Consider the following 19,883-nt stretch of genomic DNA (forward strand, 5'->3'; position numbering starts at 1 on the left):
TTGAATAAAATTAATGTATGTTTCACCACTTTGTGTGAGTTCAATTTTCAAAATGTATTTAAACCAATAAGAGAGTAAGTGTTAGAGATGGTGCTCAAAAAAGAGTGTTGCTGACATTCTTCTTTCAAAAGAGACTTATAATTAAGGATGGTAATTGTGTATTCTCATTGTAAAAAATAAAAGTGAGAGTAGACTATAATGACTTACAAGACCTCTGACCTAGCATTTTCGAGCCCCATGCCAAACCATATCTTTTTAGAAAATGTTCCCGCGTTGAAGATTCTAAGAAACACCATGAAAATACTAAAATAACCTCAACTGCTGATGTGGGGTTAAATTTGTCATCGCATGATATTTTTTAGCTTTATTTGTATTGTAAACAACATTGTTCAATTTTCATCTTTTTATATTAAAAAATGAACAGGTCAGACTATAAGCCATGAAAAAATAATTTACTACTACTTAGTTTAGTGAATATAAATGATATGTTCAATTACTATTATTATATTTAATTTTATACTTTGTTTTTAATCCATAGGTTTACCAACCTTTTCAGTAATTTAAAGATATTGACCTGCACAAAATTTTGACATTTAATTGTTCTAATAAAATAAAATTTAAATAGGATGTTATATAAACAAATTTCTAGACCTATGCTTATCTTAAAAATTGACCTATGACAATTAATAAATCAAACTCACGTCAAACATTTGAAAAACAGATCAGGCGCAGACATTACAAAACCTAACCCAGCTTTTTCACACTTCTAATATAAATATGCTCTTCTGCAATGTAAACCACATAAATTAGATGATAGATTTTATGCTCTTCCGCAATGCAAACCATGATCTTTTGTTTGCTTTGGATGCAATGTAACTTTTCTATTGAGCAATATGATGTCTTGTGAAGAAAAATAGGGAGCTGAAAAACAGAGTTGCTGCTGCTACCAAAGAGAAGGGAGAAGAAGCAATTGTTATGGCACATGTGCAGGCAAAATTAGAAGCCAAGAAGGGTCAAGGGAAAAGGTAAAACTAAAGCAAACTTAGGACTCACTAACAGAGTATAAATGTACAACAGTACAAGGCCTTAAAATTAAGTTTGTACTTGCTGTTTGGTTTTACATAGCGAACCAACAAACTTGGTAATCTATAGGAAACAAAATGTATAACATCTATAGTTGTTTTTTTTTTTTTTTTGAGAGGAACATCTATAGTTGTTAGACGGTATTCTTCTATTTCTCAAATCCCTACGTCAGGGTAATTACAAGAAAACAAGTCATAAGCTACAAACTTTGATACATGACGAGTGAGTTTCAGTCATAATAGATTATTATGATCACAAAATCATAATTAAAAATTAGACGAGGTACTCAAACCATGTCCGCAATATCATTATGTCCACTGTCATTCCACCCAGATCCTGCTCGAAATTTGCAGACAGGGCAAGTCCCCTGTTGCCGCAGCCAGGGATCAATGCAACTAGCGTGAAACTACAAGATAAAAACAAATAAACAGCATCAGTAGCACATTGAGATAAATTATCGACAAAGTATCAACCATGAGGTTTTTTTATACTTAGAATTGCTTGACTGCTTAATGCAACAGTCAACATTGTTAATAAGCATGGCCGCACAAATATTTACTTCACTTAAAACTGAAATGTTGATTTAACGTGGCTGAAAATATCTACACATCTTTTTTAGGCAAGGAAAAAACTAGATTAGGGGAGGCACACACCATGCAAGGTCAGGTATCTACACAACTTTGAAGAACATAAATGTTTTAAATATGAGAAATGCTAGGGTCACACTCCCTAACACACTCTTTAACACACTCCAATAAAAATTAGCCACATCACCACTTCTTTTTATGCATTTAACCTGCCACCGGTTCCACAGGTTTAAGGAAAAAGCATTATCTTTTGTCCACCTTCTTCCACCAGTGTCTTTTATTTTGCAGAGAAAGAGACTACCATGGAAACCCTTGTCGACGATGGTGGTGCCAGAAACATCAACAAGATCATCCTCCTTGAAAGTTAACGGCACCGACCTAAGAAGACCACTAAAATGTCATCATCCCCAATTCGACATCCAAGATTCCAATACTTGTTTCCTCGCTCACCATCACCAGATTCAACATGATTCTCTTTTCTTTCTTTATTTCATTTTGCAATTACACAAATTGAGAGGAGGGGTGGTTGTTAGAAATTGAATTAGAACTGTTGGAGAAGGGAACTGAAATTGAGAACAAGAATGGGGAGAAATGGAACTATGATAAAAAATAGATTGCTGCTTTCACCCAATTCACTAGCAGAAGGAAAAAAATTGTTGCTTTCTTTGCCAAATCTCACGACAGTGTTGCAATTAATTTTTTTTTTTTATAACACTGTATAAACTTTTGCCAAACTGAAAGACATCATGAATAGATCTAGAAAGTACAATGGAGTTTGACGTGATGTGATAGAGTTGCTGTTAATGTTTTTATTTTATTTAAAAAAGACAAAAACAATGTGTTATATTGCAACAGGTACAACCGGTTACTAGGTAAAGGGAAAAAGAAATGGAATGAAGTGGCATAATATGATTGGAGTGTGTCCCTAGCATTTCTCTTTAAATATACTAAACTACTAAAATCAGTTTCTAGATTCTAAACGGGAGAAATCATTCATTCCATAGGAACAAAAAAAATAGTGTTCAGGTGCAGTTTCAATAGGTAAACTCAAGCTCATGATGGAATGGAACATCCAAAGTAAAATGCTTTTCAAAACAAGGGCAATGCTACAAAAAAGGTCAATAGCTAAGTTTGCACAACCAATTTCAACTACAGATAAAATTTTATAGGATTTGAACTACACTTTTGTTTTTCACAGCAGAAAATGAACATTAAAAAATTTAATATTAAAAAGCCTGTTTTCGTTCTCATTAAGTTAAGTGACTATTGTTTTTAGTGAGTGTGCGAGAGAGAGCATGTGCATACATCCACCCTTTGTAAACCCTATGTTAGATGCCAACCCTCCAGATTTCTTCTCACATAATCAGTATCAGAATGTGTGCCAATACACACAAAGAATACATGCTTTAACTTCTTGTATATATAAGTGATTTAGATGAACATTAGCAGAGATGATTCAGTTGAACTAGCACAGTATATCATTAAACAAATAAGAAACAAACTATTTGTTAAAAAGTTACAACTCTAAGCAATGAAACAGACCTGATGCAGGCAGGGCAAGCTACGAAGTACATCTCCAACATTAACTTGCTCCAAGCATACACTGCAAGTGAGCTCATCATCAGAGGCCTTTGAGTTTCCAACCGCATTTAAATTATCCTGTGTCTTCTGCCACAAACGAAAAGAAATGAATCATGAAAACCTGCCACTCCACACTAAATGAAAAGATTGTAATTTGACAGTAAAGAAAATAAATAATGTTGTATACTCGTTTATTTAACTCCGATATGGGAACATCAAGTGGTCGAAAATCCCCAAGACTTAATACAATGAACAGAGCCACAATAATCTATATAAATGATAAAATGACATCCAAGAAAATAATAGAATGGCATATTTTCCGAGTCTACAAGCCCAACACCAATAAATGTGCTATTTATTTTAAAATCATCACACAAAAAAACCATTTACAGATTATAAGCACTTCCCTGTACCGCCAGGGATATTACGCGGGGAAACCACAGTAAAAAGTAATAACATGCATAAAACCACATCCTCAAAGAATCAGCAAAGTTATCTTGAGATGCAATGTAATTCACTTGTCTAGACAAAATGGAGGGGAAACACAGAGATAAAGAAAGAAAAGAGAAAATAGAAAAAAAGATGTAGATGATACCTCAGCAGAAGTGGAAGGTGTTGCTTGTTGCATTGAGGAACTACTTCTGTAAGCAAAAACAGCTTGTCAAATAATCAGTAATATAATTTTTTTTAGGGCATGTGGACTCCATAAATTTGTAAATATAGCAACATTATCTATGTGTGTCTGTGTGAGGGCAGATTGGTTTATGTAATACTTGAATATCCTACACTATTAATAACCTTGAATCTAAACCCATAAAAAATGTATCATGCATTTTATTTATCCAACTGTTAAATTATAACTACCCATTGTCTTTATTATTAGCATCAAATATTGTAAAAATTTAACAATAACTCTGAATATATTCAAATGGGTTCTTATTTTCATATATTTTTAGAAAGTATACGTAGCATTAATCTTGACACACACACAGAGATTGTGTATGGATTGGCTTATGAACATCTATTTTGGCTAATCTACTAATATAAGCACTTGTTTGACTGTTTAGGAGAGCTTATGATTATGACTATAAGTTGTTTTTAGCTTATTCCAACATGCTCTTCAAGATAACTAACTTTTTAAAATAACTTACAAATTATTTAAACAGCTGAACCATGTTTCTCTTTCATCATAGAAATAACAGAGTTAATTATCCAAAATGTATATGTAAAGCTTTCACATTGAAAGTACAGCTAATATTGAAAGTACAGCTTATGCACCTCTTCATATTGCAGATAAAATGACTACACGACCTAGAGTAATAATAGGCATCACTAAAGGTACCAAAGTTCTTAATCGAAATAACATGCCAGTGAAAATCAGCATTTCCATGTCATCGATCAATATATCATTATCAGTCATGATCAAATAACATAATTTATTTATATGCCTTTACTTTTTTACCCTCACATATGAATTTTCAATTTGATTTATGACATGGCAATAGTGAGTTTCATTTTTCGGGGATCGGGTAAGAAAATATCTACAAGATAGAGTTAATTTTTGTTTTTTAGAATGTCAAAATCCATTTAAAGGGAGGTAATTGATCTGACAGATTACTTACTTTTGAGGACCAGAAACCTTGTATTTGTGGACAGGAAGAGCATTTATCTCTTCCTCAGTCATAGAAGGTGCAGTAGAAACGTTATCCGAATCCAGAGCTCTTAAAGTTTCATAATCTGAAATTTGAAAAAGAAAAATAAACGGAATAAGGAATATTATATAACACACTTGAAGAGTAGTGAACACATAAATTAACTACAACACATTTGAATTTCAGAAAGTTGTAAAACTTCAAATGTGAAACGAAGTAATAATTTATATTATGAAAAGAACATACAAACCTAGATCATCAAACTCCCGATCAAGAAGTGCCAGCTGAAGTCTGAGACCCTGCAGACGCCCTCGGCTTGCAAGTGCTATCGATGGAGGCATATGCAACCGTAGTTCTGTGTGGCCGAGAAGGCCACTGGCTGCTGCTGCATGAGCTTGGGCTTGTGCTTGAAGCTGTTGACATGTTGCATACATCCTTAGCATTGTAGCCATCAAGAAAACACCAAGCACCAGCCAGAGCTGCAAACAAAACGAACAGCTCATAAATCATAAGCGACATTTACAATTTCATTTTTTTTCTTGATAAAATTTGCATCATTTTTGTTTAGATACAGAAGACCTAACCAGAAAATTTGGTGACATCTGGTGAGAGTTCAGTATCATGAATAACAGGAGAACTGAAATATATACAGAGTAAGTTGTTAATGGAAACATTGAAGAAAACACAGAAAAGGATATTATTTATACAACAAATTATATAAGAAACTTAATTCGAGAACATACCTGTTACGAGAAAAGTGAGTGAGTTGGAATTACTAGGACGTGCTGCATGAACACGCTGAAGAAAAGATTGTAATCAGTACAAAATAATACATTGATCAGCTATGATAACACAGAAACAATAAAGCATCATGTTTGTCAGCTATGATAACACATTGATGTTTATAATAACTAATGCACACAGTATAACATACCAATGCACGCCTCTCAGGTATAAATCCAGGAAATCCATTTTCTATATCAGCTCTTGCTCCTCGAAAAACAAAACTCATGGCTCTAAACTTGAATTAAAACTTCATAGGTTGACTATAAATCAAGCAAGAATCAACAACTAAAACCTTCCAATATTCTGAAATATCAAATACGATGGTAGTCAGTAAACAAGAAATCAACACTAAATACATGCTTGAGGATGAAATTCAACAGGAATCAATGTGGATAAAATCTAAGACAAAAAACCCAAAAATTCCAAATAATTATATCTAGAGAGACAGTATCCAACATACCACATACTAAACCTATCAGAATTATTATCCCGAAAATTGTGTCAAAACATCTAAAATAACATCACTGATCAGAAATCATTATCATCAAAATAAAATAAAAACACGAATCTAAAATAAAAAACATGCTCATTGGTCCTAATTTCCTAAACACGTACACTCAGAGGTCCAAATTTCCTAAACATGTTTCTGTTATTCTGCTCAGCATTGATGAAAATTCACAGTTACTAACTTTTGACACGATAGTTAAGAGAATAAATAAAAATCTGCCCCTGTTTTAGACCTGAGTAACCGAACAAGATTCATGTATTCCAATTTCAATCTTAAACAACTACCATACCATAAACTGACATAGTAATCAAACACTTCACTTCCATTTAGTGGTCCTTAAACCATTTTCCGTACAAACGCACCAAACCACTTCAAGCATTATTGATGATTACACAATTTGCAAGTTTCAAGAAATTAACATCGATCAAAAACTCCCTACACCCATTAAAAATTCGCGGATCCTCTAATCAAACAAAAACCCTAACTCAATCTTGCATCAAATTCAATCTTGCAAAACAGAGATTCACGCATTCTAATATTTAACAACAAAATCAAACCCTAAGCTTCCATTTAGTGGTTCTTAAACCATTTTCCTTACAAATGCAGCAAAAATCAAAACCTAGGTGCCAAACCACTTCAAGCATAAAAAACGATTACACAATTTACAAGATTCAAGAAAATAACATATAATCATATCACAACATCAACAAACCGCAGATTGTTCATAATAAATTTAATTAAAAACCCTAATTAAGTCTTTAAATCGCGTCAAATCGAATAACAACAATAAATAAATAAAAAATCAATCAATAAAGAGAAATGTGAAGACATTGGCATTTTGCGAGAGAAAGCATTGGGGAAGAGACTTACGGAAATTGACGAGGAACAAAAGCTGAATCTGATCGGAAACGGAGTTTGGATTACAATTGAGAAATGAATCTGATCTTCTTCGCTCTCTGGATTCGATTCGAGGTTGAAGATCACGAGAATCGGTGAAGTTTTCGCTTCTTTTATTGTTCAACAGCCACGTATATTTCGTCTGTGTCTTGGTTCGGTAAAATGCATGGCTATCAATATTGTTCGCATAAAATTTAATTTAATAAATTTTTTTGAAAAATTAATAAATTAAATTATTATTATTATACACTAGTAACTTTTAAATTTTTGTTAAAAAAAAAACGGAACAGACTAACTTTTACAAATTTTGATGTCAATCAATAATTTTTTGTTAAAAAATTATTTTGACAAAATTTTTTGTTATAAATTTTGATGTCAATTTTGACTTGGTCTTCGCTGATGTGGCAATTTAAAATAAATAAATATTTTTTAAAATTTAAAAATAAAAAAACATTTTTTTAAATTATTTTAATTACAAAAATAAAAAAATAATTTTTTAAATAATAAAAAATACATGTGTGCGTTGACCAAGTCAAAATTAGCTTTGGGGGACCAAAATTGCTAAAGATCCAATACATAGGAGGCTGTTTTGTATTTTAATTAGTTAGAGGTCAAAATTACAACTTTTGAAAAGATAGGGGATCAAAAGTGCAATTAAACCTAAAAAAATAAAACCTGAGTATTTTTTTTTTCTTACAAATTTTCTCTGCATCTCTATAACACTTTAAAGTCATGCTAAGATCTTCCCTAATATTAAGGAAATTATAAACAACAAATTGTATTTTTCTTTTTAACAAAAACACAACTAATTTATTGTATTTATAACTATGGTCATATTACAAGATGATATATGGTCATAAATTTGGGACCAAACCTACCACATTGTCATTCTATCTTACATTTGAGCAACACTATTTATTTGTCTCTTCATAAAACTTCACTTAAAGTTTAGTGTAGAACTAAATGAAGCTTTACAAAAGTTGGAGTTGGCATTGAATTTACTTTAGACACCGTTAACCACTTGCTTATAATCAAATTTATTAGACAATCGCGATAAACTCATGTACCAAAGCAACTAATTGTCTCCTCTAAGAAGGACGACTTTCAATCCCTCAACATTTAAGGAGGGAGAAACTCTAATCTTTGTTAAACAATTCATTAAATTGGCGGTTTTGGCTTGAATAACATAATTTTGAGTTTGATTCTAATTTTCATATGAATAAAAAAGACAATTCTAATTTTTATTTATTATTTATAATTGTATTCGTTGTTTGTTTACTTTTAGTTTGAACTCTTTGATAGAATTCATTAAGAGACAATCTAATGTAATGACTCTTTAGGTAACTAAAGATGGTGCATATATTCATGATTTTGATTTTATTCTCTAAAAAAAAATATAATTTTGATGTTTACCATAATTATATTGAATAACTTATTGTTAATGATACGACATAAGTTTGCATCCATAAAAAAAAAATTGTGTATACACAATTTTTAAGCACAATATCACTTATTAACATTTTCCTTCCTCAAAATAGATATCTTGTTAGAAACACTAAAAAATTGAAAATGAAATTTAACATATTAATTTTTTCTAATATCAACACTTTACCAAAGAAAGTCCATATAAAAATCCCTTTCAATGACAGCTTGATACAATACAATTATTGTGGTTACACTAAATTCTAAAAATTATTATCACTACAATTTACCAATACTATGACACCCTCAACTTGAGTAAACTATACAATTGCCCATAGATAAATATCATCATCATTAACATTAGGACAAAAGAAATTTGAAATTGTCTTTAACACTAACTAACAAGAAATCAATAATAAAACAACAAAACTAGTACAACTGGTATGAAGTATTTACCTAACCTATCTGCCACACACAGATCCATGACCTACCCATAAAATTAAAAGCAATGATATTTGTACATCTATTTTATGATAACTTTAATGACAACCTTATTTTTCTCTCTTCTTATTGGTCAAGAACAATGAAGAGAGAAAAAGGAAGAGAGAGGATAAAAACATTATGTAGATATGAAAAAGAAAGTTTGTACAAAAAAATGTCACAAAATTGTTGTACAAATATCATTTCTCTAAAATTAATCTCCACAATTGTAGTCCACATGTGTTTGAAGATTGTCCTAAAGAATCCAAAAAAAGGCCAATGACTTAACTTAACAAACACAACACAAAAAACCTACATACCTGGTCGTTGACTTGCAAGTTCACATTTTGTATCAGCAAATCCAACTCTAGAGTTGACCAAATCAAACTCCATCCACACATTCATTTGATGATAATGTCCAATAATATATGCCTCAATTCCCAACAAATCTGAATTTCCAAACGTGAAACAATATACCAAATCATTACTATGATTATTATTCCCTTTTAATGCCACGTCAGCAACTTTATATAATAGTCTCTCACCTGAAACACTCATCTCCGCCCCTTCAAACACAAGTGTCACCGCCGGTAACGTTGGAAGAACCGAACCCGACCCGATACGGTAACACAAATCCATTGCACCTTGGAAGACAAAATTTGTGTCTTCCAAAAGGGTCAACACTCCTTTTGTTTGTTCTACAAATTCTTGTCTTAAAGCACTGTAAACCGGTCCCAAAAGAAACGTGAACTGTGTACCCGAATCCACCATTGTCTGACCCGCACCGGTATGATCCGGTGCGAAAATTGTTTTGGGTAATTGGAGCAGCTTCTTCCCGACCCGTATTCCCTCGAGTCGTACTGTGTATGCGACTCGATCGAAATAGGGTAATGGGGTTGTGATTTTTACCATTGGTGTGTATTTCAATGGCCCGACCCACTTGATATTCGCGTCGCCGAAGAGTAAAACGCCGGTGGAGTCTTTGCCGGAGATGCAATAGGAGAATTTGGGTAATCCCATTTGGGTTACAAATGAGAGAGACCCACGGTTCATACCCATTAACCCGGTTGTTTTGGAGTCCTCGTTTGAATTTGAGCTGAACCCGGAATCCATACACCCGAATATGGTTCCGGGTTGTGCTGATCCACCGGCGAAGAAAGTCTCAGTGGCGAGGTTTCCTTCGATGTAGGTGGAGTCAGCATAGGTGATTGTAGCGTGGCAGAGTTTCTTCGGGTCGCATTGAACAGGTACGGGGAAGTCTTGGGTTCGGGTAATGCAAATGGGTGAGGTGCATGGGGTGGGGGTGTAAGAAGAAGAAAGTAGAGGGTTGAAAATGGAGTTTAAATTTGGAAGTTTTTTGCAATGAAGCCATGAGAGTTCACTCCCTGTGTCGAGGACCATGGTAACATTCTGTGGGGGTGAGCCTAGTGTTAGTGAAACTGTTAAGGTTACATTGTGTTGAAAAGAGAGTTTTGAAGAAGGTTTTGGAAGTGAAATTGTGCCATGTGGTAGTGTTTGAACTTTTAAAGGCAATATGAAAGGTTTTTGTTTGGGAGATGAGAGAGAAGAAGTAGTACTTGTTTGGATTTGTAGGAACATCATGAAAATGAAAAGGATAATTGTTATAGGAGGAACAAGAACATGGGGAGAGGTTTTTGTGTTCATTGGAGTTGTTTTGATTTGGTATGGTTTGGTTTAGTGTTGAAAATAAAAAGGGAGAGAAGGGGGGGACTATGTTTTTTTGTGTTGGATTGTCCCAATGAGACAGTCACAGCATGGTGGTGAAGTGTAGTATATGTCTCAAGATTCTTATATATAGCTGGTTTGAACTTTAATCATTTCATGACATGGAGATGGAGGGAAAGTGTGCCATTTTGTTTTCTAATAGCTAGCCGACTTCAAAATAGGTGGGAGTGGAATTTACAGGAACCTTTTACTCTTATGTTCGTTATCGTTAAAAGATATTATTTGAAAAGTTCAGGTATGTTCCATTTAAGTTAAGCTCCATTTACTTTCACATTCTTTTATCATTTTACATAGGAGTATGAAAATAGAGCATTGCATTCTAAGTATTAATATTCTTGAGCAAAAAGTGCATTTGTATGTATGGTCTAACCAACTCATATTAGCACTGATGCACAATAGTTGATTCTATTAATGATATGATTAGTATGAAAGGTGAGCTAAAGAAAAAGAAGGAAGACAAAGTTTGATGCTACCAACGCATCCCTTCAGGAAAAAGGTCACTGTCTAGACGGTACAACCAAAGACATAAAGTGCCAAGTTTTAATAAAATGTGGGGAAAAGGCACTATAGGTTTGGAATAAACTAGCTTGTTTATTAGGAGTATTATTTGACTCTTCAACATTTATTGAAAATTAGTGCATGGTAATATGTGACAGCCCTAGCAATATTGGATGCATGCTTTGAAGTTTAGTCAATTCATTAAAATATGAAATTTTCCAACTTGATTTGGACACTGCTAGAATACAGTGCTCTTGTGCATTATTTGCGTTTTAACTTGAAGTAAGAATTTGATCAAATTCTATCTTTTTTTTTTGTTACAAAGAAGAGTGAAATTGTCTCACTAAAGTGGAAAATCTTTCAATCCAGACTTTATGCAGTCTTTTATACCAAGGCTATAGCAGAATCAGCTCTTTTACGTATACTATGGTTTGTCCCTATGGTAATAAAATATTAAATTGACAGTGTCCAGAAAAAACATATTATAAGTTGAATTTTTACTTACTAGTCTTATATGGGAGGAGGTGAGCCTTGACTTAACTGCCCTGAATCTGATTAGTGATTATGAATTTTAATTACAATGACAGCTTTCAAAAGTAGAATTGCGACCATTCAACCTTTCCAAGCTTCACAATAGTTAATTTTTCGTACATTTTTAGTGCCATTTAATTATAGAAGTCACGGTTGTGGAAAGAGTAAAGTGGAATATGGGTCTTGTTACATTCTTTTCTTTCACATGAAAGTTTCGCATTTAAAAAGTGTTTTTTGATTTAAAAAACCTTGTATAGGCTAATGAGTAATGAGTAATGATTACACTGTCACCACTGATGTAGTTTGTAATTTTATTAATGATAGTTCATATCTTGTCTCCTTTACACATTTTAATTATAGCTTATTTTTTAAGTTTATTTTTAGACTATGTTTTTCTCCATATTAATTTGTATATGTTTGATGTTACGGTGAGTATGTCAGAAATATGACGATCCACCGTGATATTGTAGAAATTATAAAATATAGTTTTTAGAAAACCACAGTGAATCGTCGTGATTATGACGTATTTATAATGGTACCAAACATAAGTTTAATCGGATCTCTAAACATGATCGATCTTAGCATGGAAAAACCACATAATTCTATTGGTGCTCCTACCTTTGGCACATTTCCTTCCTCATATGTTATTAAATTCACCATCTCTTAAAACATACTTTCAACTTTGTTGCAGCTGACACAGTTTGGTAGCCAACTAGTACATATATCGATTTATTGCATGACCATTTAGTCGTTTTCTCATTCACCTTAAGCTACTTCTCCTCAATAAATGAGGCTTTGAATGTACTTAGCATCTAAGAAGTGGAGCAAATCAAGAAAGAAAGAAAAATAGACATTGATTACAGAGAGAGAAGTAATATTGACTTTCTCTTATTTTCTTTGGTTTCTTGTGGTGAAGCTATGATCTTACCAAGTTTTTTCATTGGTTCCACTCAAAGTTATGGTCATAGCCAAACGTTTTTTTGACACTACTTATGAATGGTCTTTAATTTCTTTTTGTCTGTTTTAATAAGATTGGGGACCATTGAATTCTAATCAATCAAACTTCAATTAGAACAAGACCGGGATTTGCTCTTTCTTTTGAAAATAGCATATAATGACACACCGCTCACATACAGTTGTCGTAAAAGAATCTAAGTAAGAAGATTTTCAGTTTATCTAATTTGTTCATGGATAATGTTGGCTATAGTTCACACATTTTAAATGTGAGGAAATGAGGTATCCGAGATTCATACACCAACATCAATATATATTATACAATGTTCCTATCAACTGAGTTAATATTACGGAAAGAATGATTTGGTATTACTAATAGTCTAATAATACATGACTTTTCATGTTCCAATTAAAAATGACTATGAAGAACTAATAGTTTAATATATGACTTCTCGTTTTAATTATTGGCCGGTTAAATTTGTTGACCTTGCTTCAAAAAAAAATTGTTGACCTAATTTATTCTTATATTGTTTTCTTATGTATGGATCGTTCTGCACAATTCTAAGGACTAATATCTCAAGTCGAATAAGATTATTATATTATGTTTGTGACTTCATAAGTTAATAGAAAATGACCATATAAATGAATTCAGGAGATGTACTAATTCATTAAATAAGAATTACTATATATATTATGATATGTCAAGTCATTTTTGTAACTAAATCTTAAAATTAATAATATGAAATGGTAAAATAATACTTTTATAAAAATACATGCCTCTTAATATCATTTCTTTTACATGTTCGTGCATCAACGGGACACATAAAGAATTGCTCTCTTTAATAATCATTAGCTCTGATACAAGGTTGTGTTAAGAATAACTATACAAGTAAGGTTGAACATCGTATCTTTATCCAAAACCTTAATGTTTATGATATTAATTTATAAATTTTTACACTTGCTACCCAATACTTTTAACAGCCGTGTATTCATCGGGCACTACTCAATTGGTTGCTGCATAGCAAACGGAATATAATACTTGCTTAGAAAGAAATAGTAAAAAATGGGTTCGGTGTGATTTCTCAATCATGGTAAGTTGTATGAAGAGAATGTGTGACGCAACTTGGTTCTTAGTAATACCAATGGAGTTTAATCAATACCCTAAACGGCTAATTGATGGAGTAATATTCCTAGGAAAATTGATGAAGTATTCTTCTCTTTCTAAAGATGTTTGTCCAAAGGAGGCATGCTTATATCATAAAAGTTGCTACCTTCTATTCTTTCCCATAATTATTATGCTCCATGATTGCTCCAATCATATGCTATAAGAATAAGAGGAAAGCTTGATGCTAGTTCAGACTCTGAAGTGTGTTTCTCTCTAAGTTTTAGGTTTGATTATTTCCGATGTTAATGCTATTGGTCATTTTATTTATTAGATATCTTTTTTCTCTTGAGCAATGTTTTGTAGCTAACATCATCCATCTTTGTATACTCCCTTTGTTATCAACATAAACACAAATAATAATGATATTTGTACGGTTATACTATGACAAATTTTGCTACAATAATTTTTTCTCCCTTCTTTTTCTTTTTGAGACAAACATAAATAGAATGAGAGAGGAATAGTAAAAGCACGAGAGAGTATGAGAGAATTGTTCTAAATTAATTGTACGAATATCATTTTTTTAAATACAAAATTACGTATATTTGATACCAACTTTTATTGTATTTGATAATTTTATTAAAAAAAACCTATTAAAAGTTGATATCAAATACAAAATTATGTATATTTGATACTAACTTTTGCGGGATTAAAAGTGGAAAAAAGTTTAGAAGGACAGAAACACAAAAAATTTATAGATACAAAAAACATATTTAACTCTAATACATAAAATAAGTTTTTTTTTTAAAAAAAAGTGAAGGGGAATTTTTACTAAATAAAGTGACACAAATAGTCATTTTACAACCGTCAACAAATGAATTTGAAATTTGTAACATAAGATTACAAGGTTAAGTTCTTGCTACTAAGCTAACATCAAGTGTAGATGAAAGAGTTTTATATATTCTAGTTCTTATAAAGTAATGGATCGTTCAAGTTTAGTTTCAATACAAAAATTGATCATTTTTTGTCACTATCTTTTATAAAAACGGATATGTTTAATCCATCTGCAAGGACTAAAAGTATGGACAAAACACACCTATTTGTATAAAAGGTAACAAACTAAAAATTGATAAGAAAAAAGGATTTAAAACAAAATACGCATATTTTATAAGATTAAAAATATATTTAAATTGAAATAAAGTAAAGAATTTGTCATAGATATCTTCCAACCATAATGGAGCATAGAAGAAACATGAATCAAAGAGTATAGACATATAAACATGCGAAATGTCAGCGATGAAGATGATGTTTAAGTTATTGCTGATCATTCTAAAAGTTTTGGTCATGTGATTCATATTATGCCAATGTCAAAGCAAATGCCAAAGATGACGCTAAAGCTAATAATGACAGTCTGAATGTTGGTGGCTCTGATAAAGGAAAACATGAACATGACAAAGGTTTAACCGTTGGAGGAGTTTCTTTCCCTGAAGTAAAACAATAAAATATGAGGATTCATACAAACCAAAATGAAGGAAAAGAAAGGAAGCGGTTGTAAAAGACAGATTTAGGATCCGTAGTACCAAGAAGAAGGGATCATGATAACAATGGTTTGAATCAAATAGCAAAAAGCGTCATGTTTGTTAGATTTGAATTATATGCTTTGAATCCGCTTACTAGTCATGAAAAGAAATCAGTTCTTGCTCTCATGCGAAAGTGTACACATAAAGGCCTCAATCAAAAATCTATTTAGTATTTCTTGTTCATTGTCTTGATAAATGTATGCATGTAGAAATCACACAAAGAAGTTGATGGTAAAGAGGTGTATCAAAGTTAAACATTTGTAGTTTCTCAATAAACTTTAATGTTAAAAAGCTATGATGTTTTATTTTTACAAATGTGTTTTAGGCTTTGCAAAATTTGTATTGCAAAAAATTAATAGATGTTTGGGTTAAATATGTTTTTGGTCCCTATAAATATGTCAATTTTTTGTTTTAGTTCCTCTAAAATTTTCCTTCAACTTTTAATCCCTATAAAATTTTCAATCTTCACTTTTGGTCCCTCTTTTAAAGTAAACTCATATGTAGAATTTATATTTTTTAGTAAAATTTTCCAGAAAAATTCAAAATATTACAAGAATAACTCCAAAAAAAATTTAGAATTTTTTAACAAAACATGAATTTAATATGAATTTTTATATGTTTTACGGTTAAAAATTCATATTTAATTTGTGTTTTGTTAAAAAATTCTAATTTTTTGTAGGAATTTTTTTTAGAATATTATACATATTTCTGCGCAATTTAATTAAAAAATACAAAAATTAAATTAAAAGTAGGGACCAAAAGTAGTGATTGAAAATTTTATAAGGACTAAAAGTTGAAGGAAAATTTTAGAGGGACTAACATAAAAAGTTGACATATTTATAGGGACCAAAAACATATTTAACCCTAGATGTTTTAATTGAATAAATGAGTGATCTATTGTCACTTGCAAGCAAGTTTAACGAGGAGCTTCAAAACTTTTTTCTCAACTGATATTGTTATTTAGAATAGGATAAACAAAAGACCAAGTTAGAGGGGTGGATAAAGTGGAAGGAAGATGATGTTCTTATAAGAACAATAAGAACAATAAGCATGTGTGTTTATTCAAATTGGTTGTGAGCATTTGCATTGTCTGAATCTCATCAAATTTATAGCTCTGAATAATTTAAACCTCTCCCAAATATCGTAAAGTGATACATGATACCATCCTGTTAAAAAGTAGCGATTGAGATATTATATCTTCAATTGATACTAAGTAGAAATGGTGTCACTTATCTTTTGTGCAGCTAATATACGAACAATTAAAGTCAGGACGGAACAAGTATAAGAAAATCGGTGCGGTCACAACCCATAGATATTGAATTATACTTGACCCTATGTTTTTGGTTATAGTAACTAAGTAGCTTTGAAATATACATGTTTTACTTCTATCTTTTACTATAAAAGACGGAAAAAAAAAAAAAAAAAGTGTGGTGCGCATACTCATTATGATCACCTTTACTTCATATTCCTCCTTTTTTTTTTTTTTTTTAATTCGCTACTACTTAATATATATTATCATGCATGTAATATATGTTTTTCGAGTTTAATTCAATTGATAGAGACATTGTATGTAATATATGTAGCGGTCGGAGTTTGAACTTCAAACATCCCACTTATTTACTTTATGAAGTGAATATCTAGCCACCATACTACTAGACCAAAAAATAAATAATTATTTTATAATATAAAAAAATAAGAATGATCTTAACAAGACACTCTTTTATACCACAGAAAAAACACTCTCTTAAATATTATTTTCAACACATTCTTTTATTAGTTGAAATTTATGAGTCTCACTAAATTTATACGAATTCTATATAATTTAGTCAAATGGAAGATTAATGTTTTTCACACAAATTATTATATAGACACCATGTATTTATACGGTTTTCGAAAGAAAAAAAATCCCTCTTCACGGGTGTTCGTTCTCTCATCTCACATATTCACACTCAATGATATACGGTGTCAAAATATAACGTAGGAAATTGTGTGTCAAAATCAAATAATAATTTAACGGAATTAATTTGAATTACAAACAGTGAAAAAATGTGTATTGAAAAAGTATGTAGAGTGTGTGCCGCCATCACTCTTCAAAAAAACAAAATTAAGTTGGATAAAAAAATAAGTAACAAAAATAGATTGTAAAAGTGTTTCCATCTATTCGTGTTGTGTTATTATTTTTCCTATTAGAATAGGAAATACTCTACAATTTTTGTCACCCTCACTAAATTTTTCTGGCTCCGTCCCAGATTAGAGCCAATCTTTTGTTCAGCCACTCAATGAGTATAGGAACAATCTGAGCCTCTTGTTTGATTCTGAGATGCTTGGTTGATTTATAGTGCTACAAGTTTACAAGAATCATGTACGATGTGCATTGCATCCCAAAGTTGGTGGTGGTGGTTTTGTTGAAATGCATGACTCTCAGAGTCATTTGGAATACATGAAGAATAAGGAGGATATGTATTCTTTGGTGGTTCGTCAATCTAGTTCGTTGTGTTGTATCAGTAATCAAAATACATGAATTCAAGAGTCATTTAAATCATGAAAATGAGAAAAACTCAATTATGTGTGATTATTCTAATATTTTTAAAATTATTTTTTAATTGAAATTAATGATATATAATTGTATTTTATATTTTTTTAATTAATTAACAATTAGGGATGATAATTCCTTAAAAAAAAATTAGGGATGAGAATAGACCATGCTCACACACATGGATCTCCAGTTTAGTCTATCTATGGTATGCCATAACAAATATATATTTTTTTAAATAGAGAAGATCCAGACCTTTTTAAAAATCTATTTAACTTAAAATGGCAGGTCGTATGCTATTAAAAAAGCCTTTTAGGCTCATTTAGCCGTCCTACATAAATAAATATGAATAATATTATTTATTATTATATTATATTATATTTTGTACTTTGAATTAAATTATAAATTTGTTAACCTTATTACTAATTTAAGCTTACTAATATATATTGATTTTTCGAACATTAAATATATTATATTAAACCATAATTGAAATATGATATAATATGTAATCTAAAAAAAATATATAATCAAGTTCACTAAAAATTCATAATAAATATCAAAATAAAGTTTAATCTCATTGATTTATTAGTTCACTTGTCTATTTAAATTTAGATCACACTAATTAATTAAAGATATTTATATAAAATATGTTAAACATGCTAGCATGACTCCTTGAGGTCTCAGGTTCGATTCTATGTGTCAATTTAGATGGACTAATTTAATTTTTCAAAAAAAAAAAATGCCAACATGACATGTACCAGACTCAAGCCTTTTTTTTGTTGTTGAAGGAATGTACCTGACTCAAGCCTAAAAAATAAACCTATGACAGGTCATAAATCAGACTTTGGCCATAAAAATATTGTATTGACTAACTTTTTTTAGTAGTATTTATATTTATATTTTTGTAACTTTGCAACTTAATTTTTTTTTTTTTTTTTACATATAAAAATCTAATAATATAATGAAGATAGGAGCATCATTATTTTAGTTGGCTCAAGACATCGAATATCTCATGATCGATACTGGTTGAGCAAGCTGGAAAACTGCTAGAAATGCGACTAAGTTTAATGTCAAAACATCACTGGAAAAAATCGAAGAAATACAAAATCCTAAGTAAAAAAATTAGATTAGACTCTAGATAAGTAACAAGCCGCCAAGTTAACGTGTTTATAGTGACAATATTGATTTAGAAAGATCACCTGCTCCTTAGAAATATCTTATCAGTATCGAATCATTTAGGTAAATTTAATTCCCTATACTATTAAAACTGCTAGAAATGTGAGTAAGTTTAGTGTCAAAACATCTTTCATAAATATTTCCAATGTGAACCACCCCTTTTTTAGACATTCAGACAACTATTTGACTAATGGTAACAACCGGTTTTGGATGACGACAGATCAGACACATTGGACCATGTCCTTACTGAAATTTGTATGTACCAAATTTAAATAAAAATACATCACTTCCTAAGCTTTAATTTTCCATAATATCAATTTCTGGTGGTATTCTTGTATCAAACGTGGCAAGAAATTTGTCCTCAAAACAAAAGTGGCAACTTGCTTTATGGAAGAAAAAAAAAGGTCTCATAATTTTAAATTACAACTCACACAGCCCTCAATTGCTGTCTCTCGTATATACTTTTATTCTCATAGTCCGTTAATAATTGGAAAGGAAATGAGGAATCCTAAATACAAGGATTCGAAACCTTCAATAATCTAAAATATTATATATGTGAACAATTTGTCAAAAGAAATTGCTTAAAGTTGGGTATATTTATGATGGTCATAGACTCATAGTAGCTAGCTTCTTAATGAAAAGATCCTAACCAATGGCACTAGAAGTAGTGGTACCACCAGCAATAGTGTTATCTTAACGACTGCATCATCATATAAGATTCATTCCCAATTTTTGGATTTCTTACAATAAAAGCATCATTTTGATTT

At 31.1% G+C, this 19,883-nt stretch overlaps 2 protein-coding genes across 7 annotated transcripts; both read right to left on the bottom strand.

Moving 5' to 3' along the window:
- Positions 1–1,026: 1,026 nt before the first annotated feature.
- Positions 1,027–5,980, bottom strand: LOC25489323 (E3 ubiquitin-protein ligase SDIR1). 4 transcript variants are annotated; one of them, XM_024779319.2, is made up of 8 exons: positions 5,838–5,980; positions 5,647–5,701; positions 5,488–5,540; positions 5,154–5,382; positions 4,874–4,988; positions 3,847–3,889; positions 3,213–3,335; positions 1,027–1,489 (listed from the first exon to the last, which is right to left on the bottom strand). In XM_024779319.2, the coding sequence occupies exons 1-8, from the start codon at positions 5,913–5,915 to the stop codon at positions 1,370–1,372; spliced, it is 816 nt and encodes a 271-aa protein (XP_024635087.1). In that variant the 5' UTR covers positions 5,916–5,980; the 3' UTR covers positions 1,027–1,369. The 4 variants fall into 4 exon arrangements, with proteins under 4 accessions (XP_024635087.1, XP_024635086.1, XP_024635085.1 ...); XM_024779318.2 differs by having other exon boundaries at positions 3,213–3,338; XM_024779317.2 differs by having other exon boundaries at positions 3,847–3,892.
- A 1,158-nt stretch (positions 5,981–7,138) lies between these two features.
- On the bottom strand, positions 7,139–10,893 carry LOC25489324 (aspartic proteinase PCS1). Of its 3 annotated transcripts, XM_039831400.1 has the most exons (3): positions 9,542–10,893; positions 9,236–9,445; positions 8,702–9,002 (listed from the first exon to the last, which is right to left on the bottom strand). In XM_039831400.1, exons 1-2 carry the CDS (start codon positions 10,659–10,661, stop codon positions 9,309–9,311), a joined length of 1,257 nt encoding a protein of 418 aa, XP_039687334.1. In that variant the 5' UTR covers positions 10,662–10,893; the 3' UTR covers positions 8,702–9,002; positions 9,236–9,308. The 3 variants fall into 3 exon arrangements, with proteins under 3 accessions (XP_039687332.1, XP_039687334.1, XP_039687333.1); XM_039831398.1 differs by lacking the exon at positions 8,702–9,002 and adding an exon at positions 7,139–7,264 and having other exon boundaries at positions 9,317–10,893; XM_039831399.1 differs by having other exon boundaries at positions 9,236–10,893.
- Positions 10,894–19,883: the final 8,990 nt, after the last annotated feature.

This window comes from Medicago truncatula, chromosome 3 (assembly GCF_003473485.1).
Source record: "Medicago truncatula cultivar Jemalong A17 chromosome 3, MtrunA17r5.0-ANR, whole genome shotgun sequence".
Lineage (NCBI taxonomy): Eukaryota > Viridiplantae > Streptophyta > Magnoliopsida > Fabales > Fabaceae > Medicago > Medicago truncatula.

Bases quoted from the DNA above. Each gene is read 5' to 3' on its own strand.
- LOC25489323 (XM_024779316.2), bottom strand. From the start codon at position 5,915: ATGAGTTTTGTTTTTCGAGGAGCAAGAGCTGATATAGAAAATGGATTT. The intron at 4,989-5,153 runs GTTTGTATGTTC...TTCAAATTTCAG, and splicing joins TCGGGAGTTTGATGATCTAG to ATTATGAAACTTTAAGAGCT. The intron at 3,339-3,846 runs GTATCATCTACA...CGTTTGTGGCAG, and splicing joins CACCTTCCACTTCTGCTGAG to AAGACACAGGATAATTTAAA.
- LOC25489324 (XM_039831398.1), bottom strand. From the start codon at position 10,661: ATGAACACAAAAACCTCTCCCCATGTTCTTGTTCCTCCTATAACAATT. The intron at 7,265-9,316 runs GTATGTAGGTTT...CAATATTGATAG, and splicing joins ACTTGCAAGTCAACGACCAG to CCATGCATTTTACCGAACCA.